Source organism: Aedes albopictus, chromosome 3, assembly GCF_035046485.1.
Source record: "Aedes albopictus strain Foshan chromosome 3, AalbF5, whole genome shotgun sequence".
NCBI lineage: Eukaryota > Metazoa > Arthropoda > Insecta > Diptera > Culicidae > Aedes > Aedes albopictus.
Genome location: NC_085138.1, coordinates 160,704,891 through 160,732,575, shown reverse-complemented (window position 1 = coordinate 160,732,575; position 27,685 = coordinate 160,704,891). Strand labels below are relative to the sequence as shown.

The 27,685-nt window shown below is 37.1% G+C and overlaps 1 protein-coding gene across 1 annotated transcript in view; it reads left to right on the top strand.

Annotated features, from left to right (window-relative positions):
- Positions 1-27,685, top strand: part of LOC109422687 (mucin-2) — a 322,828-nt gene that overhangs the window by 263,484 nt on the left and 31,659 nt on the right. The window contains exon 3 of the mRNA XM_062856767.1: positions 11,445-11,789. Within this exon, the coding sequence (XP_062712751.1) occupies positions 11,445-11,789 (345 nt within the window). The remainder of the gene's footprint in view (positions 1-11,444; positions 11,790-27,685) is intronic.

The window sequence follows — 27,685 nt, the reverse complement described above, 5'->3', positions numbered from 1 at the left end:
ACTGCACGGGGTGCGGCTCCTACCGTGCGTTGGTCGAGGCGCATGTACCGGTTTTTCTAGTCTTTCCTTATTTAAACAACCATTTTTATTATTACTTTTATTACAATCGAAATGGTTGCGCCCGAGTCCGAGTGCGAGTTCTTGGCGTTTGCTCTGAGCGAGTTACCCAGCCAACACACAACTTAACAGAGCAAACCGACCGACGGACGCGACGGCCTTGGATTATTGTTGCCCGCTGCTGCCCCTTTGACGACGAAGAATGGCACAACCGCCGTGGAATCGCCGGAAAAGAGGTGGCATTTCAGAGTCTTTGCTCGGGTCTCGGAACCTCGGTCCATCAGAGGGGCGAACGCCAACCACCAAGAGGAAACTGCAAACTGCTTTTCGATTTGTAAAAGACAAAAAAGAGTAATCCCCCGGTTTGAGTTCTGAATTGGCACGTACCTCACTGACTGCCACTTCTGGAGGAGTGGGGTTCTGAAGAACTAGAAATTGCAAGCCGCAACGCTGCTGCTGCGTCGATGCCCAACAGGAAAAGTGGTTTCCTCAAGGACACAGTTGGTGTGGTGTGGTGGGTTCATTATTTCAGAACATGGAAAACGAGTTGTCTGGCCGTTGAGGGCGGAGGGTGTCAGAACAAATTGCTGCCCTGTACCCAGACTTAAAGTGGTGAAGGGTCGAAAGGTTAAGAATGAGATGTATGCACTGACACTTTTGTTCAGATCGTGCAACTGGATCATAATTTAGGGGAAAGTGGTTGAGAAGTATGCAATAAATGATGAAGTCATTGCAATTTTTATTTATTTTTTTTTATTTTTAATGAATTTAATTCATTAGTCGTTGTACTACATAAGTTTTCATCAGACATAGACATTGTTTTAAAAATTCCTTTAAGATTATTAAAAAAAAAAAAAACAAAAAATATCTCATCGAAAATTTATCCCAAGATTTATTTAGAAAATCCTACAGATTTTTTCAAAAATTCTTTCGGGATTTTTTACACAATTTTCTAAAAAAAATCCTTTATAAATTCCTCCAGGGATTCTTTAGGAATATTATTCATGGATTCTTCTAGAAACTGTACTTGGAATTTCTTTAAGAATTATTTGAAAAAATCTTTCGATGACTCATTTGATGTTCTCCAAAGATAACTATCTAGTCCTCCAAAAACTTCTTCGGAAATTTCTGCTCGGGTTTTTCATAATTATTCACTGAGATTTTTTTGGATTGCCAATATAACAACAGTTGTGAAGATTTTGTGCCTCCATGCATGTACAAAAACATTATTTATGATTTTGGGAAATCTTCTCCTATATAAGAATACTGCCTATCTGATTTTCTTAACGAACATTTTAGGAAAATCTTCCACGAATTTTCTTCATATATTGTTTAAAATATTCTCTCCGGATTCCTTCAGAAATTGCTAGGGATATCTATTCAAAGATTTTCCAAAGATTCATTTAGAAAGTCCTTTAGACATTCTTAAAAAAAATCTTTCGGGAAATTTTAGAATTTTTTTTCCAAATTTTCTTCACGGATTGTTCGAAAAAATCTTCCACGAATTGTGTTCGGACATTGTTTAAATATTCACCTTCGGATTGCTTTAGAAATTTCTAATATATCTGTTCAAGAATTTCTCAGCAGATATTCTATCAACAATTGTTCTGAGAAATTTCAGGAAATTTTCCAAAAAATTCTTCATTAAGGTGAATATATAAGGAAGCCACACCTCGAATTTTCAAGAGCACAAATCTGAAAAATCAAAAAAAACGGATTGCGCTGAAAAGTTGGTCGATTGGTGATCTGCTGGTGGTGACCAATCGATCAATTTTTCAGCGCAAATCAACCCTCGGTTCTTCAGATTTGTGCTTTTGAAAATTCTAAGTGTGGCTTCGTTATATATTCACCTTAAATATAGGTATTTTTTTAGTTTATTTATGGATTTTTCCAGACATTTCACTTGAAATTTCTTCAAGAATTATTTGAAAAAATCTTCCACTGTTTCATTTGAAAGTTTTCTCCAAGGATAACTTTATAAATTCCTCCAAAGACTCCTTCTGAAATTTCTGCACGTTTTTTTTCAGAAATGTTTACTGACTGGGATATTTTAAAATTCGTTCAGAGATTTTTTATGAAATTCGACTAGATATTTGATCAATAATTTCTTCAGGAATTCTTTTAACAATAAAACAAAATATTGTTTTCCAGAAAATCTTCCAAAAATTCTTACTGAATTTTTTTTCGAAGTTTCTCTACGGGGTTTTCCCGAGTAATTCTTCGTGAATGATTTCGAATACTTCATTTCTTCAGAAATTTATCGAGAGATTTTCTCATTTTTTTACAGAGGATTCCTTTTGAAACTCCGTTTTGAAAATATCTTTAATGATTTTTTTCTAAAGAAGTCTTCAGAAAGCTTTTCAGATCTTAAGAAATGAATCTAAAGATTCCAGCAGATTCCTATTTTTTAATATTACATTATGAAATTTTCTTTTGGACTCTCAGAGAAAACACAAAGAAAAGAAATATTTCAGGAATTCATTCGGAAATTTTCTCCAGAGATTGCTTTAGAAATTCCTCCAGAGTTTTTTTAAGTACCTTCTGCATAGATTACCCAAACAATCCTTCAGGGATTCTTTTAAGAAACCTTCCATAGGTTTTATCTTGTAGACATTTTTCTAGTATTTTCTTTAAAATACCATTCAAGATTTGCTTTGAACAATTTCTAAGGACTTCTTCGGAAATGCTTCTTTGAGTTCCTTTATGAAACTCTTCCAAGGATTTCGTCATCTTCCATAGATGCTTTAATAAATTTCTTCAACGTTCATTTTACAAAACTTTCAGGGATACTATAAAAAATCCAGACAAGCTCTCACGGTTTTTCTCCAGGGATTCTTTAAAGTGACAATGATTGTTTGCTTCACGTTTTTTCTACCAATTCTGGCGAAATTCTCACAGAAATTCTCAAGAATTTTTCACAAAAATTATGGAAAATTTCTCTCATCAATAATGATAAAAATCTATTTGCCAGAAATGGTTGAGAATTTCATCCGTTTATTCTGGAGAATTACTCTCATTTATTATGGGCACTTTTTTCCAAAAATTCTGGAAAATTTCTCTCAGAAATTTTATGCATTTATTTCTACCAATTTTGGAGAACTTTTCTCATGAATTCTTAGGAATTTCTCCCTAATTACTTTCCTAAATTCTGAAGAATTTCTACCAGAAATTCCTTAAATTTTTTTAAAGAATTTATCTCGGAAGTTCTGAAGAATTTCTTTCATAAATACTACAGAGTTCTCTAATGAAATTCTCCAGAATTTGCGTGAAAAAAGTTTCTCCCAGAAATTCTGGAGAGTTTCTACCAGAAATTCTGGAGAATTTCTCCCAGAAATTCTGGAGAAGTGCTCCCAGAAATTCTGGAGAATTTCTACCAGTTTTGAAGAATTTCTCTTTGAAATTCTGGAGATTATCTCTCACAAATTCTGGAAAATTTCTCCCACAAAATCTATATATTTATTTTTACCATTTCTGGAGAAATTCTCACAGAAATTCTAGAGTATATCCCTCAAAAATTCTTTGGAATTTCTCTCAGAAATTCATTGGCATTTCTCCCAAACATTCTTAGGAATTTTTCCTAGAATTTCTAGAGAAACCCTACAGAAATTCTGGAGAAATCTTCCAGAAATTCTGGAGAAATCATGGATAATTTCTTCCAAAAATCAAGTAGAATTTCTTCCAGAAATTCTAGAGAATTTATTTCAGAAATTCCGGAGAGTTTCTCCCAGAAATTCTGGAGAATTGCTCCCAGAAATTCTGGAGAATTTCTCCCAGGAATTCTGGAGAATTTCTCCCAGAAATTCTGGATAATTTCTCCCAGAAGTTCTGGAGAATTTCTCACAGAAATTCTGGAGAATTTCTCACAGAAATTCTGGAGAATTTCTCCCAGAAATTCTGGAGAATTTCACCCAGAAATTCTGGAGAATTTCTCCCAGAAATTCTGGAGAATTTCTCCCAGAAATTCTGGAGAATTTCTCCCAGGAATTCTGGAGAATTTCTCCCAGGAATTCTGGAGAATTTCTCCCAGAAATTCTGGAGAATTTCTACCAGAAATTCTGGAGGATTTGTCCCAAAAATTCAGGAGAATTTCTCCCAGAAATTCTGGAAAATTTCTTCAAGAAATTCTGGAGAATGTCGTAGAAATTCTGGAGAATTTATCCCAAATCTGGAAAATCAAAAAAAAAACGGATTGCGCTGAAAAGTTGGTCGATTGGTGATCTGCTGGTGGTGACCAATCGATCAATTTTTCAGCGTAAATCAACCCTCGGTTCTTCAGATTTGTGCTTTTGAAAATTCTAAGTGTGGCTTCGTTATATATTCACCTTAAATATAGGTATTTTTTTAGTTTATTTATGGATTTTTCCAGACATTTCACTTGAAATTTCTTCAAGAATTATTTGAAAAAATCTTCCACTGTTTCATTTGAAAGTTTTCTCCAAGGATAACTTTATAAATTCCTCCAAAGACTCCTTCTGAAATTTCTGCACGTTTTTTTTTTCAGAAATGTTTACTGACTGGGATATTTTAAAATTCGTTCAGAGATTTTTTATGAAATTCGACTAGATATTTGATCAATAATTTCTTCAGGAATTCTTTTAACAATAAAACAAAATATTGTTTTCCAGAAAATCTTCCAAAAATTCTTACTGAATTTTTTTTCGAAGTTTCTCTACGGGTTTTTCCCGAGTAATTCTTCGTGAATGATTTCGAATACTTCATTTCTTCAGAAATTTATCGAGAGATTTTCTCATTTTTTTACAGAGGATTCCTTTTGAAACTCCGTTTTGAAAATATCTTTAATGATTTTTTTCTAAAGAAGTCTTCAGAAAGCTTTTCAGATCTTAAGAAATGAATCTAAAGATTCCAGCAGATTCCTATTTTTTAATATTACATTATGAAATTTTCTTTTGGACTCTCAGAGAAAACACAAAGAAAAGAAATATTTCAGGAATTCATTCGGAAATTTTCTCCAGAGATTGCTTTAGAAATTCCTCCAGAGTTTTTTTAAGTACCTTCTGCATAGATTACCCAAACAATCCTTCAGGGATTCTTTTAAGAAACCTTCCATAGGTTTTATCTTGTAGACATTTCTCTAGTATTTTCTTTAAAATACCATTCAAGATTTGCTTTGAACAATTTCTAAGGACTTCTTCGGAAATGCTTCTTTGAGTTCCTTTATGAAACTCTTCCAAGGATTTCGTCATCTTCCATAGATGCTTTAATAAATTTCTTCAACGTTCATTTTACAAAACTTTCAGGGATACTATAAAAAATCCAGACAAGCTCTCACGGTTTTTCTCCAGGGATTCTTTAAAGTGACAATGATTGTTTGCTTCACGTTTTTTCTACCAATTCTGGCGAAATTCTCACAGAAATTCTCAAGAATTTTTCACAAAAATTATGGAAAATTTCTCTCATCAATAATGATAAAAATCTATTTGCCAGAAATGGTTGAGAATTTCATCCGTTTATTCTGGAGAATTGCTCTCATTTATTATGGGCACTTTTTTCCAAAAATTCTGGAAAATTTCTCTCAGAAATTTTATGCATTTATTTCTACCAATTTTGGAGAACTTTTCTCATGAATTCTTAGGAATTTCTCCCTAATTACTTTCCTAAATTCTGAAGAATTTCTACCAGAAATTCCTTAAATTTTTTTAAAGAATTTATCTCGGAAGTTCTGAAGAATTTCTTTCATAAATACTACAGAGTTCTCTAATGAAATTCTCCAGAATTTGCGTGAAAAAAGTTTCTCCCAGAAATTCTGGAGAGTTTCTACCAGAAATTCTGGAGAATTTCTCCCAGAAATTCTGGAGAAGTGCTCCCAGAAATTCTGGAGAATTTCTACCAGTTTTGAAGAATTTCTCTTTGAAATTCTGGAGATTATCTCTCACAAATTCTGGAAAATTTCTCCCACAAAATCTATATATTTATTTTTACCATTTCTGGAGAAATTCTCACAGAAATTCTAGAGTATATCCCTCAAAAATTCTTTGGAATTTCTCTCAGAAATTCATTGGCATTTCTCCCAAACATTCTTAGGAATTTTTCCTAGAATTTCTAGAGAAACCCTACAGAAATTCTGGAGAAATCTTCCAGAAATTCTGGAGAAATCATGGATAATTTCTTCCAAAAATCAAGTAGAATTTCTTCCAGAAATTCTAGAGAATTTATTTCAGAAATTCCGGAGAGTTTCTCCCAGAAATTCTGGAGAATTGCTCCCAGAAATTCTGGAGAATTTCTCCCAGGAATTCTGGAGAATTTCTCCCAGAAATTCTGGATAATTTCTCCCAGAAGTTCTGGAGAATTTCTCACAGAAATTCTGGAGAATTTCTCACAGAAATTCTGGAGAATTTCTCCCAGAAATTCTGGAGAATTTCACCCAGAAATTCTGGAGAATTTCTCCCAGAAATTCTGGAGAATTTCTCCCAGAAATTCTGGAGAATTTCTCCCAGGAATTCTGGAGAATTTCTCCCAGGAATTCTGGAGAATTTCTCCCAGAAATTCTGGAGAATTTCTACCAGAAATTCTGGAGGATTTGTCCCAAAAATTCAGGAGAATTTCTCCCAGAAATTCTGGAAAATTTCTTCAAGAAATTCTGGAGAATGTCGTAGAAATTCTGGAGAATTTATCCCAGAAATTCTGGAGAATGTCTCCCAGAAAATCTGGAGAATTTCTCCCAGAAATTCTGGAGAATTTCTCCCAGAAATTCTGGAGAATTTCTCCCAGAAATTCTGGAGAATTTCTCCCAGAATTTCTGGAGAGTTTCTTCCAGAAATTCCGGAGAATTTCTCCCAGAAATTCTGGAGAATTACTCTCAGAAATGCTGGAGAATTTCTCCCAGAAATTCTGGAAAATGTCTTCCTGAAGTTCTAAAGAATTTCTCCCAAAAATTATGAATAATTCCTCCCTGAGATATCGGAGAATTTCTCCCATAAGTTTGGAGAATTTCTTCCAGAAGTTCTGAACAATTTCTCCCAGAAGTTCTGGAGATTTTTTTCCAGAAATTCTGGAGCATTACTCACAGAAATTCTGGAGCATTTCTCACAGAAATTCTGGAGAATTACGCCAAGTAATTCTTGAGATTTTTTTCTTATCTGCCACTGGTTCTGGAGACTTTCTCCCAGAAATAATGGAAAATTATTCTCCATCATTATGGAGAATTTCTCTCAGAAACTTTGACGAATATCTTCAAGAAATTCGGGAGAACTTCTTCCAGATATTCTGGAAAATTTGTCCAAGAAATTCTACATATTTATTTCTACCAATTCTGGAGAAGTTATCACAGAAATTCTAGATTTTTTCTCTGAAGTTCTTAGCAATTTCTCCCAGAAGTTCTGGAATTTTTTCCCAGAAATGTCGGAGAATTTGTGCCAGAATTTCCGGAGAGTTTCTCTCAGAAATTCTGGAGAATTTTTCTCAGAAATTCTGGAGAATTACTCACAGAAATTCTAAAGAAATACTCTAAGAAATTCTGAAGAATTTCTCCTAGAAATTCTGGAGAATTTCTTCCACAAAATTTGGAAAATTTCTCCCAGAAATTGTAGAGATATTTTTTCCAGATATTCTGAAGAATTTTTCACACAAATGCTGGTGAATTTATCCCAGAAAGTCTGGCGAATTTCTTCATGAAATTTTGGAGAATTTCTTCCAGAAATTCTGGAGAATTTCTTCTAGAAATTCTGGAGATTTTCTTCCAGAAATTCTAAAAAATTTCTCTCAGAAATTCTGGAAAATCTCTTACATAAATTCTGGAAAATTTCTACCAGAAATTCTGGAATATTTCTCCAAGAAATTATGTAGAATTTCTCCCAGAATTTCTGGAAAATTTCTCTCAGAAATTCTGCAGAATATGTCCCAGCTATTTTTATAAGAAGGGGCTGTCCATTAATTACGGAAGGGCTTATGGAGGGAGGGGGGGGCTTAAGAAATCTTACGAGCCATACACAAATTTTTGGGTTCTCATACAAGGGGGGGGGGAGGGGGTGTCAGAAAATCGCTTAAATTCCCTTACGTAATTAATGGACAGCCCCGAAGTTCTGTAGAATTTCTGCGAGTAATAATCCAGTACATTTGCGAGAAGTACTTCAGAACATGTAAAAGAAGTTCTCCAGAATTTTTGGGAGAAGTTCTCCATAATTTCTGGAGTAAATTCTCCAACATTTCTGAAAGAAATTTTCCAGAAATTCTTAAAGAAATTCTTCAGAATTTCATGAGGTACATTTTCTAGATTTTCTTGAAGGCCTTCTTTATTTCTAGTAGAAACTCTCCAATTTTTCAGGGAGGAAATCTCCATAATTTCTGAAAGGAATTCCTAGAAGCTTTCCAAAATTTCGGGGAAGTTTTTCTGTTTTTTTTGGAAAAAATCTTCAAAATTTTGGATTTTTTTTCAGAATTTTCGGAAGAATTCTTTCAGTATTTATTGAAGAAACAGTGCAGAACTTTGACGAGAAATTTCCCACAATTTCTTAGTTAATTTCTCCTAATTTTGTTCGAGAAATTTCCCAGAACTTTTGGGAGCAAATCTTTAGAGTTTCTGGATTAATTTCTTCAGATTTTTTTGCAATTATTCTCTGTCTTTTATCCTTTTTTGTTTATTTTCTGCCTCTGTCTTGTGTCCTCTCTTTTCTATATTTCGTCCTTCGGGTTTAATTTCTGCATTATGTTTTACGTTTTCTGTTCTTATGTTATATCTAGCGAATTATGAGTCTGTTTTTCAATTATGTGTGTTTTATTAGCTGATTCCAGTGCCTGTTTTGGGTCATCTGCTTTCCATCTTCTGTCTTCTTTCATCGGATTTAAGTTTTCTACATTCTGACGTATGTCTGTTATCTACTACCTTCTTTTCTCGTATTTATGTTTTCGTTTCCTGTTTTTCAACCTCCATTTCATTTTTACGTTTTTCAATTTTTGCTTGCTTTTTTTTTGTTTTCTGAATTCTGTTTTCTTATGCCTGTCTTCTGTTTCTAATATGTTCTACAATTTGTTTGCTTTATATTCTCTATGATCATATTGTTAATCGATAAAATCCTCTAAAAAAATGGCTTTAGAAATATGTTGAAGATTGCAGACGTTTTTAGTATTTTATTCATTCTTTTCCTTTTTATGAGGCGCTGTTGCAAATTTCAGCTTTGCGAAGCCATAGCCATAAAGATTTCTTATCTCCCAAACGACCTATTAAACAATGCTAAAAATACAAATCAGAACGATCGATTCTTCATCCCCTATCCGCTTAAGCACCCCATTAAATTAGATCGGAATCACAAAACGAGAAACCTCCTCGAGGGGAACATGCTACTTAACCGTACGCGTCTCGAATTGATTGGAAAGGAGTGACGATGACGACGACGGCTCACCGTTGTTGACGACGTTCAACCGTTTCGTAATCTAGATCACATTCCTGAATCATAAAGTAGCAACAGCAGCAGCAGCTCCAGTCCCGCGATCGACGTTGGTTGTTTGGCTGCAAGTTAGTGGTTGACCGGTACGGTACACCTCTAATTCCTGAAAACATGTTCTTACGCCTCGGTGCCACCACCTTAGCTAGCGCTAGCGCTGTCTATCTCCCAGGAACAGACGGAAGGGGTTAGGGTGGTACTGCAGAGCTGTAGTTTTGACGGGTTGCTGGGTGCAGAAGAATGTCGATTTAGCGAGAGTGAATGTCGGGTCGGGCTTGATTCACCGTTGCCAATTGAACTGCGACTGCACAGTGGGTTGAACTTACTGTAAATCGTCAAGTTCTGGAGAGTGGGGCAATAAGTAATTCTGAGTAGCATCGAATACATGGTTAAATATGCCGAATAATGAAAAAAAAAAATGTTATTAAAGAGTGCAAAATGGTGCAAAAACGATTCAAAATGGTGCAAAGTAGTGCAAAATGGTGCAGAATGCAGCAATACTACATAAAAAAGAGCAAAATATTACAATACCGAACGGCACTCGTGATCCTGATAGACGAACAGAAATGAAATGACGATTGTTGTCCCCTGCGCTTTTAGCGGTGCAGCAACTCACATAACTTGTGAGACATGTCGGAAATGGAAAGGTAGCAAAGTGCTCGAATTAATAACACATACGCCGCTCGTGCTCGTGCTCGTGCCTGTGCTTGTGGCGGCGTGTGTAGTGTTACTCTTTGGAGTGGCCTCTAGATAGAGCGTACAGTGCTTTGGTTTCGATGTTCAATTTAGATCCCTGCTGGCGAGCAGAGGAGGGCAGAGAATGCAAATGAGATATATGATCGTCGAATGAACCCCTCGCAGCTCTAGGCTGGACGATGTTCGTTGTTGAGCTGATATTTCAATCATCTCAAGAATGCTTCCCATTTCAAGTATTGGCAGTTGATGAGGATGCTGACAGAGCGAGGTTACGCCCTGATCTTTTGTCTGGCAATCAGCCTCCAAGTGGGCACAATTATTATCTCTGATCGGTGCACTATTGGAAAGAAGGGAAGCTAGACATACCGAATGGTAGGCGGGTGGGCACGTATGCAGGCTTTCGTCATTTGGGTTTGAGTAATTCAAGGGAGCCGTTTATTTCAACCAAACGGCTTACGTATGGGCATAATAAATCTAGCAATCGACAAAGAGTAGCCGTATGCAGTGCGCATATTAATCAGCTAAAGTGAAACTTTTCCATCGATGTCGGACCGTTTTCGTCACAAAGGCCATGCTGTTGTACAGTAAGAAACAATGTAGTACTTTTCAAAATGGTTCGAACACGTCTAAGTATTGAAATTGCTGACTTCGACTACAGTATACACACATTGGGAATACATAAGGATTTCTTATGGAGATATTACAGTAGAAAGAAAGAAAAAAAAACAAGGATAGATAGAAGAGTTAAGAAACATAAATAAGGATAAATGGAATAATGGTACAGATTGGTGCAAAATAGTGCAAAATGATGTAAAATGGTGCAAGTCAGGAAGATAAGATAGTTGAATAGTGGACTATGGAAAACAGAAGGCGGAATATAGGAAATGGAAGACAGAAAGTCGTAAAAAAACACAACAGACTAAAGATAAAGGAAAAAATACAAAAATTACAAGATAGAAAAAGAAAAATAAAGGATTAGACAGAAAACGTTAAAAAAATGATAAAAGACACAATAAATAGATGAGATAGATGGCAGAAGTGACACAGTTATATCTCAGTTAAAATTTCAACCGCCACATTATTTCTATTCTTTAATACGTATTCATTAATCAAATGAATAACATAATCAAATTAACCAGTGTACTTTTGCCTAATCCATTCCGAAATGCCATCCTAACTCCGTGTTATTCTCCCTCCAAAAATAACAGTTGTTTTGTGTGCCGTGTGTGTTGTTTTTTAAGTTTGGGTTTTTTGTTTTCTTTTCCCCCCTACTAACCCACCCATGCCGTGCAGACACCAAGAAGTCAGGATATTTTCGAGATATCCCCCCGGCCGTTCTCGGTGACACCCCAGCCCAACGCAGGCTTCCAGTACTCGCGTGGATCGCTGCGGAATGACTTTTTCTCCTCGACGAATGGCCTCAGCGCCAATAGGAACTTTGGCACCGGAAGTGCTAGTGGTAGCAGTAGCAGTAGCAGCAGCAGCACGAGTGGGAGTAATTTGGGATCCAGTTCCGGTATCAGCAGCAGCGGAAGTAGCTATTCGTACAGGCAGTCGCACCGGAAGAGTCCTTTCAGCAATAGCGCCGTGGGGACCAGTTTGACCAGTAACGAGCCGGTGTCGACCGAAGCGCCTCAGGTGAGTGGTTTTTGATTTTTAATTGATTGTGTTTGGTCTAATTTATGTTTTTTTTTTCAACGAGAGTGTTTGTGTTTTTTGGGTTTACACTTAACACAATTAAAATGTACATATCTCTTTAAAATACTCGAGTAAAGTACATGCCCAGATGATGATTAATTGACATATCTTTTTTTTGCGAATCAAAGTACACTAATTTAATATTTTTGTCGAACAATGCAGGAAAATATGCGTGATGTATAAAAAGAAATCAAAGATTTATACTTTATAATTTTTGAGAAATTATTTTTTTGATAGAAAAATAAAACTAGCGTACCCTTTGATCCCGAAACTAAATAGATAAAAAAAATCAAAATCGGTAAACTGGTTTCAAAGTTATGATTTTTGAAAAATGTTTGGTTTTGAAAAACTTGGATTTTTTGGACCACTTCGTCTCCATCACCCTTATGACAAAAAACAAGGGTCTAATCATTTCCAATGAAATACCCATCAAGTCTCATTGTAGGTACATATGATGTACAACTGCATGGAATTTTCCAGAAGTTATTACCAGGGATCTTTTTAAATTTGAGGGGCCCAGATGCAAAGGGGTGTAAGTGACCATTTTGTCGATTTTGAGCTGAGTATATAAAAAAACTTCTTCAGATTCCAAGCTTTCAGGAACTTTTTGAGGATTATTTTTACGATAATTAGAAAAATTACAATAAATCGGAGAAAAATGGGTCGATTTTGAAACACTATACATTTTGTATGGGATGAAAAATTGGCGAAAAACTTTAAACCTCATTTACTTGAAAGTGGGTTTTTGTCACTTACACCCCTTTGCTTCTAACTCCCTCATTTAAAAAAAAATCAGTATTTTCTTCTCTTAAAAATACTGATTTTTTTAAAATTCTTAAATTTTTAAATTTCTTAGATATTTTCAAAACCATATTTCGAGAATTTCACCAGGAGGTCTTCCCAGAGTTTCTCCTGAAACTTAATCAGAGTTTCACACAGAAGTGATTCTTGGGTATTTATAAGAGCTTTTTCAAAATTACGCATTTCTCCCAAAGGTTATCCCGGTTTTTTTTTACAAAAGCCTCTCTAGAGAATCCGAATGAAGCTTCCGAAGAAATCTAAAAAAGAATCTCAGTGTAATCTTGCGAGAACTATTGAAAAAATCAAAGATGGGAATCCTGAAAAAAAAATCAAATACAAAATAAAATGAATTTAGAGAGTGTGTCCAGGTAATCTTCTGGAAGAAATCCCTCGGAGGAATTGCTGGAGAAATTCCTGCAGAAATCATGGAAGGAGTTCCGAGAGAAAGTCCGGGAAAACCTGTGGAGAAACTAAAAATGGGATCTTTGGATGAGTTTCCGGAGAGAATCCCTGGAGGAATTCGGGAAGAAATTCAGGAATACATTAAAGAAGAAACTCTCGGAGATATTCCGGGACTGATTTTGTGGGAAGCTCGTGTAAAAAACTGCGAAAGGATAGCTGTTGAAGATTTTCAAGAGATTTTGTGGGACTTTAAGGGTATCCAGAAAGGTTTCTAGAAAATTGCTGTAGATTACCAAGGGGCTTCATGAAAGTTTCATGATCTCTACTGAACTCCATTTATGTTCACGAAACTCTTCTGAGCCCACTTGCCATTCATCGGCTGATTCGGTAATAGAAACCCAGCGGAAACTCACGTGGCTCCAGGAATATCTTCATAAATATCTTTAGGGGTTCCTTCAAAAATTTCCCAAGGTTGTTCGAAAATTTCCCTAAGAATTTATTTAGTAGGAAATTCGGCAAAGAATTCATTTTAAATGTTTTCTATGAACTTTTTTTTAGATTTATATAGAAATTCTTCTTCGAAGGAATCGAAAAATGCTTGAGAAAACATTCCATAGAATTCCTCTGTAATTTCTCCATGAATTCATTTGGAAAATCCTCAATTGGATCTTTTAGAAAAATTTGCACACATTCCTTCAGTAATTTTCCCAGCAGTTCCTTTTAAAAAAAATGCCATGGATTTTTCAAAAGTCTTCTGTATGATGTAATTCCTGTCGGTATTCCGTTAAATTTCTTCCAGGGATTTTTTTCATCTTCAATAGATTTCTTTAGAAATAATTTCGAACTTTCCTTTACCGGTCCTTTCATCGAATCTTTTTGGTATTCCATCAGCAGTTATTCTAGGATTAATTCTCTCAAAATTACGAGTAGAAATTTCTTCAAAAGTTTTTGAACGTCTTCAATGGATTACTTACAAAATTTCGGTGTTGATACGTTTAGAAAGTCCTGAAGGTATTACTTTCGGAATCATCTACGGATTTTTTTTCAAACATTTCCCCAGGGATTGTTTATAAGTCTTGCATGGGTTGCTTCAGTAATCAGATTCAAAGCTAAGAGTTCCTCTCTGAAGTTCATCGAGAAATTCGTTCAGAGATTTCTCCAAGTATACCTCTGGAAAACATTCCATGAACTTTCTCAAAAATAACTCCATGCAATCTTTCAGAAATCCTTCCGGAGGTTTTCTCAAAAAATCTTCCACGGATTCCTTCAGAGTTTCTCCAGCGATTTCTTTACAAAGCCAGAAATTCAGCGATTTCTCCAGAGATTCATAAAGAAAATCTTCTAAAGATTTTATCAGGAAATCCTCCTGGGATTACTTCAGAATTTTCTCCACAGATTACTTCAGAATGATTTTCAGAAATTCTTTAAAGGACTCTTTTGAAAACTCCTCCAGCGGTTACATCAGAAGTTCTCCCAGGGATTTCTTCAGGAATATATACAGGTATTTCATCACGAGTTCCTTCGGTAACTCTTAGTAATTTGTCCAAAGTACCGTCTTGGATTACATTGGAAACTTTCGAAAGAATATATCCAAGAAGTTCTTCAAGTATTCCATCAGGGTTTCTTGCATGGTTTCTTCCAATGATACCTGCATTGGAGTTTTTCACAGGGTCTACCTCATAAATTCTTCCGGATATTCCACTGTGTATTTTCTCGAAAATTCATCCAAGATTTCCTCCAAGGTTATCTAAGCAGCAGTACTGTCATGGTAAAATCAAAGCTGGTTACTTTAGGTTTACAAATTTCAGCGCCCCTATACTGGCACGCCCCCACGGAGGTGACTTCAATGGTGACGCCTAATTATGAAATATTACTGGGAAATACCTCCATGAAAACCATGAAATAGTTTTTCACTTTTTTATCACTGATTTTTTTCTAATTCGTTTTGAAATTCTTTCAAGGTTTATCATTTTTTTCAGATTTTTTATATAATTTAGAATTTTTGGAGGTTTTTTAAGAATGATTTCAGTGAGAATTTTGGAAATTTCTTCAGGAATCCTTTTAGACTGCATTCTCACCCATGTATTTGGAATTTCCTCCAGAAATTCTTTGAGAAACTCCGCCAAAAATATACTTTGGGTGTTCTTCAGGAGTTTCTGAAGAAATTTCTCAAAATATTCATTCTGAAACCAGTCCACGGTTTTCCAAAAAAAAACTTCCAAGGGTTGCTTCAGTGATTCTTTAGGATATTACTTACTTCAAGCATTACTATACATATTCGTGCATGTATTTCTTCAAACATTTTTCAAATACTTTCATCAAGTGTTTTTTTTTGAGAATTCTTTCGAAGTTCTTCTGGAAATTTCTACGCACCTAATTTCGACTGCCGGGATCTCAGTATTTTCTCAAACTTTCGCCGAGATCCGCACAGTCGAGTGCTTGACAGCAAACAACATTATTACTGTGATCTCAGCAACATTGACAGTTCATTGCTGAGATTCGGCAACTATTTTGCTGAGAATCAGCAAATAACCGTCTGTTTCACTGAGATATCAGTTTGTGAGTTTGATGAGTAGTCAGCTGTGCGAGAAAAGCCTAGCCCGCTAATATTGTTTAAGTGTGTAAAGCACCTCTTCTAGGAATTTTTTATTCAAACTATGGAAGATTTTATTCAAACTATGCAATTCTTGAAGTTTTTTTTTGTAAACATCGTAAGTTTTTTTTTTTGAGAAATTTCTCTAAGGTTTTCTATTAGAAATTAAGAAACTTTTTAAGGAACTCTCTTTCAGAAGTTATTGTTGGAATTTCTTCAGAGATTCGTTCAAGTGTTACTATACATAATCAGAGATTATCTCAGGCATTTATTTGAAGATTTTTGTGTAGAAATTGTTATAAAAAATCCTCCAAAGGTGTCCCAACGAGATCAGAAAATCCTCAGAAATTTATTGTGAAATTTCTGTAGGAATTCCGCAAAAACCTTTGCATGCAATTTCTGAAGACATTGTTGAAATAATATGAACAGAAATTTACCTACGGTTGTCTTCAGGAATCACTAAGGGATCTCTTCAGAAGTTTATCAAGCATTTTTTCCTTAGAATTAAGAAGGTTTCTTAAGATGTTCCTACAAAAATTATCTCAGGCATTCAACCCGAAATTCATCCAGAGCCAACTACAATTTTTTTCTGTATTTTTTGTTTAAGATTTTAATTAGAAATTTTTTAAGAACTGTTTCTGAGAATCTCAAAGCCATTGTTGAAACAATTCCTGGAATATCTAAAACAATTCTTGCAGGAACCGCTGATGGAACCCCAGATGATATTTCTGACGGATCCGCAGAACCAATTTCTTAAAAAAAAATCCCTTGGAAATCATGGAAGAATTTGCGAAGGTACCTCAACCGCTTTTCGTCAAAAGTTTAGAGATATTTCTGAAATGAAAAAAACTTCAAAATCCTTTGAAAACTTCTTAAAAAATCCCTTAAATTCTGAAAAAGTCGCTGGAAATACTTTTGATAGAGTCCAAGCAGGAAATTCTGGAAAAATCTCTGAAGGAATTTATGAAGAAATCTTCAGTAGATATCTCAGGACGTACTTATGAATGAATCTCTGGAGAAATATCTGAAGAAATCTTAGGGAAATTCTTGAAGGAATCCCAGGTAGAATTTCTGTTCTGAACTTCATGGTGAAACTTCATGGGAAACCGTTGGTGGAATTTCTAGAAACATTTTAAAGAGGAATTTTTAGGAAAATTCCTGAAGAAATCTTTTGAGACAATTTCAGGAGGGTTTTCGAAAAAATCTGGGAGAAATCTGCGTACGTATTTCTAGAAGAGTTTCTGCAGAAATTCCTGGAGAAACGCCCAGATAAGTTTCAGTAAAACACTCTTCAGATGTTTCTACAAGAACTCCTGATGAAATTCAAAGGAAATATTTCTGAATAAATTCCTTGGAGATTTCGTGGAGGAGTTCATAAAGATATCCTTAGATGAAATGTCGGAGAAATTTCTGGAAAAATACATGGAGAAGTTCCGGCAGTATGTTTTGGAAGAAATCCAGAAGAAATTCTGGCAGAAATTTCCATTAGAATCTATAAAGTATTTTTTGAAGAAATCTCTGGCTGACTTCTTTAAGAAATACCTATTCGACTTTCTAAAGAAATCTCTGGAAGATTTTCTTTGAAAGAATTAATGAAGACATCCTGGAGAAATGTCCGAAACTTTTTTTAAACCGAATCCCCAGAAGAATTTCATATGTAATCCCGTGTGGAATTTTAGAAGGAACCCATTGCAATCTTCCTAAAAGGGTTTTTTAAGAAAATTTCTTGGAAGTTCGTTAAGGCAAATTAAAAAAAAAAAACGCTGGAGAAGTTTCTTAAAAAGTCCCTGGAAGTATTTCTGAAGAAATCGCTGAAGGTGTTTCTGATTTCAAGACCAGTAATTTCTTATGGGCTCCATGGAGCAAATTTGAAATGAAAAATCAAAGAAACTGTCTTAATGAAGTCCTTGGACAAACTTTTTGAGGTATCTCATAAAGAAATTGCGATAAAATCTCCAGGGAAATTTCTCATAATCTAAATGAAGTCTCTGTGAAGATCTTCGGCGGAAACCCATAGACGCTTTTCTTGTTCTCGTTCTGGGATAAATACCAGACAAATCCTCTTGCCAAGGGCTGAAAGTCTCTTAAATAAAAACAAATCAATCAATCAACAAATCCTGTTGAGGAAATTCTGAATGAAATTTTAAAGGCGAACGACTGGAAATATGTTGATCGGATGAAAATGACACTCACAGTCTTAGAAGTTTTTAAAGAAATTCGTCATGGAATTTGTTTAGAAATCGCTCCTGGAATTTCCTGAGGCTTTCCTCATGTGGTTGCATTCGGGATTCTTCCGGGGATTTTTTTTTAAATACCTCAGAGTATTCCTCAAAGAATTCCCCCAGGGATTCTCTCAGGAGCTTCTCCAGGCATTCACTCGGGAATTCTTTCTATTTTTTTTTTCAGAGAAAGCTTCAAGGATTATTTTTGAAATTCTTCCAAGGATTTCTTCTGGAACTCTTCTTGGGATTCCTTCTGGAATTCTTTCAGGAACACTTCCAGGAATTCATCAAGAACTTCCTCTAGGAGTTGTTTATAGATTTCCTTAGGAATTCCCCTTAAGATTGCTTCCGAGATTCCTCCTGGAGTTTCTTCAGGAACTCCTCCTGGGATTCCTTAACCTTTCAGGACGCGCGTCTGTTTGAACCTAAAACTATACCACGCTCGCGCTGTATACGACGAGCGAGGTTTTTTTTGATGATGTTGTACTTTTTACAACGGCGCGCGTCCTGAAAGGTTAAGAAATTCCTCCTGAGATTTCTTCAAGAATTCTTCCTGGAATCCCTCCAAGGATTCCTCCAAAGATTTCACCAGGAATTCTTACAGGGATTCCTCGAAGGCTTCCTCCAAGGATTTCTTCCTACACAATTCCTACACAATCCTACGGGAATTCCACTGGAGGATTATCCAGGCATTCCTCGGGGGAGCGGGGATTCCTCCAGGATTACCTCTAGGGTGTCAATAGTTTTCCATTTTCCCTGGAAATTTTTCAAGAATTTCCTTCAGAACGCCAGAAGTTTTTGCAGGGAGTCCTTCTGGATTTTCTCCAAGCATTCCTATTAGAATATTCCTTCTAAAATTCCTCCACGAACTCCTAAAAACCATTTCTCCAGGCATTTATTCAAAGATCCCTCCAGGAATTCCTCTAGGGATTCTTCCAGGAATTCTTCCAGAAGCTTCTCCACGCATTCCTTCAGGAATTGCTCCAGTGATTCTTCAAGGAATTCCTGCAGGGAGTTCTCCAGGCATTCTTTCAGGATTTCATATAGGGATTCCTCCACGGACTCTTTTATAAATTCCTTCAAGAATTCCTCTAGTAATTGCCCCAGGAAGTCCTCCAGGAATTTCTCCAATAAATCTTCCAGGAATTCCTTCAAATAATTCTTCTCAGAACTTTTTCCATGATTTTTTGCAGGGTTTCTTCCACGAATTCATCCAGGGCTTGCTCCTGAAATTCATTTAGAAATTTCTGCTCCAGGGATTCCTCCAGGAATCCCTCCCAGAATTTCTCCAGGAATTCTTTAAGACATTTTTCCAGGAATTTCTCCAGGTATTCCTCTAGGAATTCCTTCAGACACTCTTCCAGGACTTTCTCTAGGTATTGTTAAGAGATTCCCTTAGGAATTCCCCTTGAGATTGTTTCTGAGATTTCTGGGATTCCCTAAGAAATTTCTCCTGAGCTTTTCTTCAAGAATTCATTCTGGAATCCCTCCAAGGATCCCACCAAGGATTCCTCCAGGAATTCCTACAGGGATTCCTCCAGGAATTCTTGCACAATCCTCCGAGAATTCCTGCAGATTTCTCCGGGAATTCCTCCGAGGATTCCTCCAGGAATACTTCCAGGGTGTCCAAAGTCCTCAAATTGCTCTGGTGATTTTTCAAGGATTTCCTTCAGGACTCCAGGTATTCCTCTTAGAATTCCTCCTAGAATTCCATCTAGAATTTCTCTAGGAACTTCTTCAACAATTTCTCCAGGAATTCCTAAATGTCATTACTCCAGGCATTCATTCAAAGATTCCTCCAGAAATTCCTCCAGAAAGTCCTCCAGACATTTCTTCAGGAATTACTCCAGGGATTTCTTCAAGAAATATTTAAGCTAAGTATTTCTCCAGGAATCCCTACTGGAATTGCTCCAATGATTCTTCAAGGAATTCCTCCAGGCATTCCTCCAGGAGTTCATCAAAGGATTCCTCCAAGGAATCTTCTAGGAATTCCTTCCAGAATTCCTCTAGAAATTCCTTCGAAAACTTTTTCCTCTTTCCTCCAGGATTTTTTGCAGGAAATCTTCCAGGAATTCCTGCAGAGCTTCCTCCTGAAATCCATCCAGGAATTTCTGCTCCAGGGATTCTTCCAGGAGTCCCTTCAAGCATTACAACCCGGAATTCTTTAAGACAATTTTCCAGGAATTTCTCCAGGAATTGCTACAGGAAATCCTCCAGGAATTCCACCAGGTATTGGTTAAGGGATTCCTCCTAGAATACCTCCCAGAATTCCTCTAGGATTCCTCCATCAAAATCAAAGCATTCCTTTGGAAATTCCTCCAGAAATCCTTCTAAGAATTCTTCAAGAGATTACTTCAGGAATTCCTCCAGGCTTTCCTCCAGACATTTCTCCAGGAATTCCTCCTTAATTTTACAGGAATACATACAGGAGCCAGGAATTTCTCCAAGAAATGAACGGCCAACCATACATTGATGTTGTGTGTTATTTATTTGATACACTCCACAGCTGACAAGTGATTGGCCTTCAATCAAAGATCAAACAAAAAGCGACTTGGTGGGCTCGTTTACCATCGATGAAAGGTTGCTTTCATTATTTTATTGTTGTTTTCCAGCTGCACACACACTCCAAACTGGGTTCAAGTTGTTCAGTCTTGATTTGCAAAATCAAGTTGTCGTTGTCATTTGCATCCATTTGAGGAGTAGGTACCTACTACAGCTGTGCGCCTCTTACTATGGATACCAGCAAAATGAGTCACGATATAAGCGTCGCGTCACTTCATGATGGTGCGTACCTCGCGTACCGCCTGGGTCCGACATCCACAACCCAATCTCTTTCAATGGTATATTGGTATATCTTGGAACATATTTTACTCGCTTTTATATTGAAATGGATTGGCGCGGGGGGTTCTCGCTGACCACCATCACCATGGGGATATGTCCTGCGTTGAGGTTGAGCTTGAGCTGTATTCAGAACGGAGCATTTGCATTGTTGGTGACGACGACGACAACAACGACCAAGGCGTTGGACTCTGTGATATTAACAGCTGCCTATAGCGGCTTCTGAAGCGGTGGTGTTTCATGACACGATCGAACCACAAATCTGCGAATCGCGTTTTTATCGAGGAGCTCTGCTGACTGATCTTGCGAAGGTTTTTGCACAGCAAGTCGCGCGCGTGGGTGGTTACGGATTGCGGATAATCGAACGATAATTTGCACGGAACGGGTTGCAGTTGGCTTAGGTGGCGTTCTTGTAGCCACTTCAATAGTGGTTTGAGAGAGGGTAACAATGTTCGAGCCTCCAGTCATCAATATGTACAAGTCTACATATTCTTGTTTTCTTTCGAATCATAAATTAATACATATATGAAAATAAAACTGCTGATTCCTTGATTACCCGAAGTTAGCTCATATTCGAATATTTACCAATATGATTTAAAAAAATTAACTAAAACGAGAACAGCAAATATTAAGTACATATTTGACATTTTCTAACACTACCAAACGCAAACATGTATAGTAAAAATCATTTTCTTTTTGCAATTCCCATCCGTGTTCGCAGTTTGCTAATTCTCCTCGCGTATATAGAACAAAACGTTTTCAATTTCGTACAACCAAGAACCAATCAGTCAGGCTAAACACGGCAATTGTGTCATTCTAACACGTTTGCGGTCGTTAATTCGAGAAAGAAAGTGTGTCATCAAACGGTACTCGAAACCCACCCTGACAAACAACGTCAACAGCAACAACAACTAAAACGCACCATATTCTGCGCTCATTGACACCAACCAGTTCTCTTTATTATGGTCACTGAATGTCAATTCACCCACGCTATGAAGCCAACCGAAAAGTAGCTCATTAGTATTCAGCGGAGGGTTCTGTTCTAGTTTTTTACTCACTTTTTGATATACCCGTTCAGATTGGTTTTACGAGGCACCAACAATCAACCGATCGATTGGGTTTATTTTTATTGGCATCCGGCAATTGAAAGTGATAAATGCTCGCAAATGAAGTCTTGCAGTCCCCCAACCCAGGCCACATGACGATTGCTGCCAGCGAGCGTGTTAATGGATCGCGATTGAACCGGATAGCTCTGAGGCTCAGAAACACGGAATTTGTTTAGCGCTCGAGAAATATGTTCTCGGCAAGAATACGGAAATCTTCGATCTAATTGATGGAACAGATCGACTGAACCGGCATCATAAATTTGTTTGGGCACACCCTTGCTGTGTGAATTGATCACAAGAATGGATTGAATGGAGTATTGTATGTACAAAGTACATGTAAGGTAACTACAGATATATACTGCCGTGAATCGCAAGTCAGTCCTATCTGTAAAAAGTAGGCATTGAGGAAATGGACTCTGAAGTTTTCAAATTCGATTTCTACGTGAAACTTCAAAAAATCGCCATGAAATAAAAACTTACGCGATCATCATGAAACTTTCACACATTGCTTCAAACATGAAAACGTAACAGTGAAAAATATAAAACTGGCTAAAACAATGTTAGGTTTTGTACCGGAGGGCACATTAGTTCGTAATGGGACTGACTTGCGATTACTTTTCATTATGGGACAATCTGACTTGGTGTTGTTTTTCAATTTTACTGAACAAACTATATATTTTTATTCATGCAGTTGAAAGATCATCCGAAGTAAGACCGAAAACGGCCATTAACTCATTTTTGCCCAAAATGCAGATGGGACTGACTTGCGATTCACATTCCATTGAAAATCGATATACAGTGGGGACCCGATTTTGTCCACTTTTTAACACGATTTTGTCAGCCTTTTTTGAAATAGAAAAATAGAAGTATTTGTCACACAGCATTGCTATTTTATAATTAATATTAACTTTCACGTACCCGACCACTGATAACCCATTTTCAAAATGCAGGCGTTTCGTTAATTTTCATCCGATTTATTCGAAGTTGCCCTCAATTGATCATCAATTAGTGCAAGTTTATTACGCTCAAGTGGCCATGTAATATCCGGAACCATTCCGTACATATTCCGGATTGTACTGGGGTCAGAAGGTGGGGTGGGGTTTGTTTTGCACCCGAAAGAATCACTTTCAGCCATTTTGGCACCCCCTGACCCCAGTACAATCCGGAATATCTCCGGAATGGTTCCGGATATTGCATGGCATAGTATAAATAAACTCGCACGACATAATGATCGATTGAGAGCGACTTCGAAAAAAAATGGATGAAAATTGACGAAATTCCAGTATTTAAAAATGAGATGTTGGGGGTCGGGTACGTGATGTCTTTTGACGGCATATAACTACACAATGAACAAATCTCGTGTAACTTTTGAAAACGGCCAAACTTTTTTTGAAAACTTACACATTATGAATCAATTTCGTTTAAATTGCTGATAGATTCTCGCTCTCTCCCTCTTTCCTTGGCGTAACAAAAAATTCTAAAAGAACCCTCTCAGATAATTTCCTAAGAATTGTTTATGCATTCTTCCTGTGATACCCCTAGAGATTCCTTCAGGTACTCCTGCTGGGATTCCCCCAGAAGTTCTTGCTGGTCTTCCTGCAGGACTTCATCCAGTAATTTCTACAGGCAGTCCTTTAGTGATGTATTCAGAGATTTATGTACATATTTCTGCAATAATTCCTCTATGCATTACTCCGTGCATTCAGTTATGAATAATTCTACGGAAATTTCCTAAATGAAGGAGAACGTGCCGCTGGAGTCGACCTACTGATGAATAAAACTGTTTTTTTTTTTCAAAAATTTCTCTTAGGATTCCATCAGGAATCCTTTAACCTTTTGAAGCCGGATTTTTTCCAAGCGTTCTTCTGGAGTTTTTTCTACGTTTTTCTGTAGTTTTGGTATTCAATAGTATAAAAACGGTACAATATTATGCGGAATATTTTTTCTGGACATCCTAGGTCATCCAAACTATTCTTGAGTTTAGATCCTTAAGTCTATGGCTGTAATGGTAACTTCTTTCATTATACAAAGCTGCGATGTGTAATCTATCATGTCCAGCAAGTCTTCTGAAAGGTAAATAGACAATATCAGATCAGTCGGGATATCCTAGGTCATCCAAACTGTTCTTGAGTTTAGATCCTTAAGTCTACGGGTGTAACGGTAACTGCTTTCATTATACAAAGTCCTGAACTCCAAGCTAGTTTGAGTGACCTGGAACATCCCTATAGCGTCTAGAAATGACATTGTAAATGTCAAGAGCTCCACGGATCCCAGTAACTTATTCAATGTTATCAATTGTGGCGGAAATACATAAAATTATTCTTGTAGATTTGAAGGACTTCACTACAGGACAGTTTTGAAGACCTAGAACATCCCAGAATATAAAACACATTTTGATATTTTTGACGAAGGCTAAATGGATACATATAAACGAAACCCACATCCAAGTTCAGCTTTTAGAACAACTGGTATGTCAATTATTCCGTTTTTCCAAATTTCATGGTGTTCAGGATGTTCTAGGTTATCAATGAAGTCCCAAATACAAATATCCCAATTTTTTCCCTAATAGAGGACTTAATTTGCAACAACTTTGCCGAAGACAGTATTATGTTTTATCGAATGGGTGAATTTATACAGCCGTTTCTATGTTGGGGTCATATAAGACCCCTCCGGTTCCAAAGGGTTAATAAATTTCTTAAAATGTTCCTTTATAAATGCCGTCGATTATTACTTATTTAAGAATTCCTCTATTAGATTTCCCAATTTGGCCTCCTCTATGGGTTCGCCGGGGTTCCTCTTGGGATTTTTCCAGGGTTACCTCTTGTTATTCCAATACGGGAATCTCTTAGTATTGCTTCTGCAATTCTTTTACAAATTCTTGTTTGAAATTCTCCTGGAATCTATCAACCCATTTCTGCTGTGTTTCCTCCTGCAACTGCTCCAGTTATTTTCCCAGTACTTTTTTCAGGATTCCTTCATGTCTTTTTCATGGAATTTTGCCTGATATCCTAACAGAGATTTCTTCAAATATTGCAGTCGGAATTCCTTCAACGATTTTTCAGGAAACTTTCCGGGCATTCCTCCAGGGATGCCTCTAGGTATTTGCTAGGAGATTGCAGTAAGGATTCTTTCAGAAATTACTAAATGGATTTACCCAGAGCCCTGTAGAAGCTTTTGCAGAAACTTCTTACGAAATTCCTTCAGAAATGCCTTGAGGGTTACGTCCCGTAATTCCTCGGGTAATTTATCAAGGAATTCCCCCAAAAATTTCTTCAAAGATTTCTTCAGAGGTTTTGAAACTTCCAGAGTTTAATTGCTAAAACCTGGGTGAAGGCTGCATTCCAGTAGGGATGTTATGACAAGAAGAAGAAGTAAAAGATTCAATAGTTGTACTGTAAAATGCAAAAAAAAAACATTTTTATGCCAAAGCACTGAATGTATACTTTAAAATCCCATTTTGTGTGCCCTTAACACCCACTTGAATATTTTACCACAAAGCAGACCCCAAGTAACCATGCAGCTGAAGCTGTAATGCATATATAAAGCGCATATATTGACATGCACTGCCCTACATTAATCATTAAAGTGGCAAGTGGCACCACTATTGCTAACTTACGATACCAGTATAAATCGTAATTCAACAATAGTGGGGTGTCCGGCCATTTGGCCGAATGCCGTTTGGCCGAATGCCGTTTGGCCGAACGCCATTTGGCCGAATGCCATCTGGCCGAAAGGGTCGTTTGGCCGAATGCCGTTTGGCCGAATCATGATCAAAAGAATTCAGAGGAAGTTTTTGACATTCTAACTGCCAATATGATTATCAGAAGTATTTCCTTCTTTTTATCATAGGCTATTCTTTCTAGTTTTAATATTCAGGGATTAGTTGGCGTTGAAACTGTCAATATATCATCGAAGATTTTTCCTTCTTTGAATCATAGGCTGTTCTTTCGAGGTATACTGGGACGGGGAACAGTGGTATGGTCACTTGATTTCATCATTCATTTTTCGGCCAAACGGCATTCGGCCAAATGGCATTCGGCCAAATGACCCATTCGGCCGAATGGCGTTCGGCCAAACGGCATTCGGCCAAATGGCGTTCGGCCAAATGACCCGGAACCAATAGTGGTGCCACTTCCCACTTTAATTCAACTTTAATGGTTTATATTGAATATTGCATTTTAATTTATGTGCGTCATTTATGCGATACCCCCCACTCGCTGCTACTGTCTGTGACGAGCTTAGAACAAATTTTCGCCAAATTCCCTATCCATGGATCGCATAACCGAACCAACGTGACTCCCAGGTCTACCATCCATTCCGTCTAACAAATACGTGCGGGTTGTGGGGACGCAGAGTGCTCTCGGTCTCAAGTAGCAACAACCACTACACTCTAACATTCCTTTCCCTTCCCAGCTCACTATTAGGTTTTTCTGGCGCTGTCATTGATCAAAAATATATGAGCTGCCTGAAGTGCACTTTGAGAATAAGTGGAGTGTCCCAGCCCCTTATTCAGTTGGATCTCAGTGCAATTGGTACCAGTTCAGATCAGTCAGGGAGAAGCAACCATTGACATATATGGTCAGAATTTATAAAATAAATAATAAAAAATTCAGGAGTATTTCAAAGCAAAACCTGAGATTTTAGGAGCGTTTGAATAGTATGAAGCGCCCCAGAGACCCCCTAGAGCTCCCCAGACAGAAACTCCCTGAAACGCTCCTGAGACCCTTTGAAACTCTCAAGGAACCCTCTTGAAACGCCCGGGGACCTCTGAAAAGCTCTTTAGACCTTCTGGTACACCATGAGACCCCATGTAACGCTCGTAAGACTTCCCGGCGCCCCCTGTCTCTCTGAAATGTCTCTAAGACCCTCTAAAACACATCTGAGACATCCAGCTACCCTCATGAAACCTTTTTGAAACTCCTTGCGGCCCTCTAATACGCCACTGTAATGCTCCTGAGATTTCCAGGTACCCCAGGTAACTAGGCTAAGAAGGTTAATGTCAGCCCTTAGCCCGGGCCCCTCCTGGGATGGAAAACATGTATTTACTTCGTGTCCTGGCCCTAGTGCCCAGGTTTAAATATAAGCGTTTTAATTCGCTCTCGGAAAACAAGCTAAAATGTTATGGTCTCTCAATGATGACGCAAAAAACTAGTTTTACGATTATAACTTGAAATTATTTGAAACAGTCAAAATCGGAAAGATCTCACCGGTTATACTGTTAAAAGTCCGGCAGGTGATGCGCTTCAATGCAATTAAAATGATAAAAGTAGTCAATTTTATCATTTTCCTGAATTTTTCCATGCGATGGCTGTACACAAGACTAGACTAATTTACACATTTTGAAGAGACAGTTCTATAAAAATATATTCAGATTAGAGATCTTCCAATGCTTTGGAATTGACAAAACCGAATCATTTTGATTTTCAGGAGCATCTTCAGAAATTCTTGCAGAAAAAAGAAAAAGTTTCTGAAATTTAATATTTTCGATACTCGAAATTCTTCTATTTGATTTGCTTTTCCAAATCTGCTATAAAATTTTGTTGAAATCTTGTCCGAAACTCTACCTGAGATAAGAGACCCTACATGAATTCCAAAAGAAAATCTCCAAAATATATAATTCTAGAGAATTTTTTTTTACGGAACAGTTTTCCGAAGAAGTCCTTGAAGTTTTCTCGGGAGTAAACCATAAAAAATCCTGGAAAGAAACACGGTAGGAATCCCTAAAGGGAACACGGAAATAATCAACGAAGGAATTCCACGAGAAATTCCTGAACGAATCCTGGAGGAAACCCCCTGGTATTCATGGCATTTCTGGAAGATTTGCCGTACGGTGAAGATCTGGTCCGTTGTCGACCGGCCGTCCATGAAGCTGGC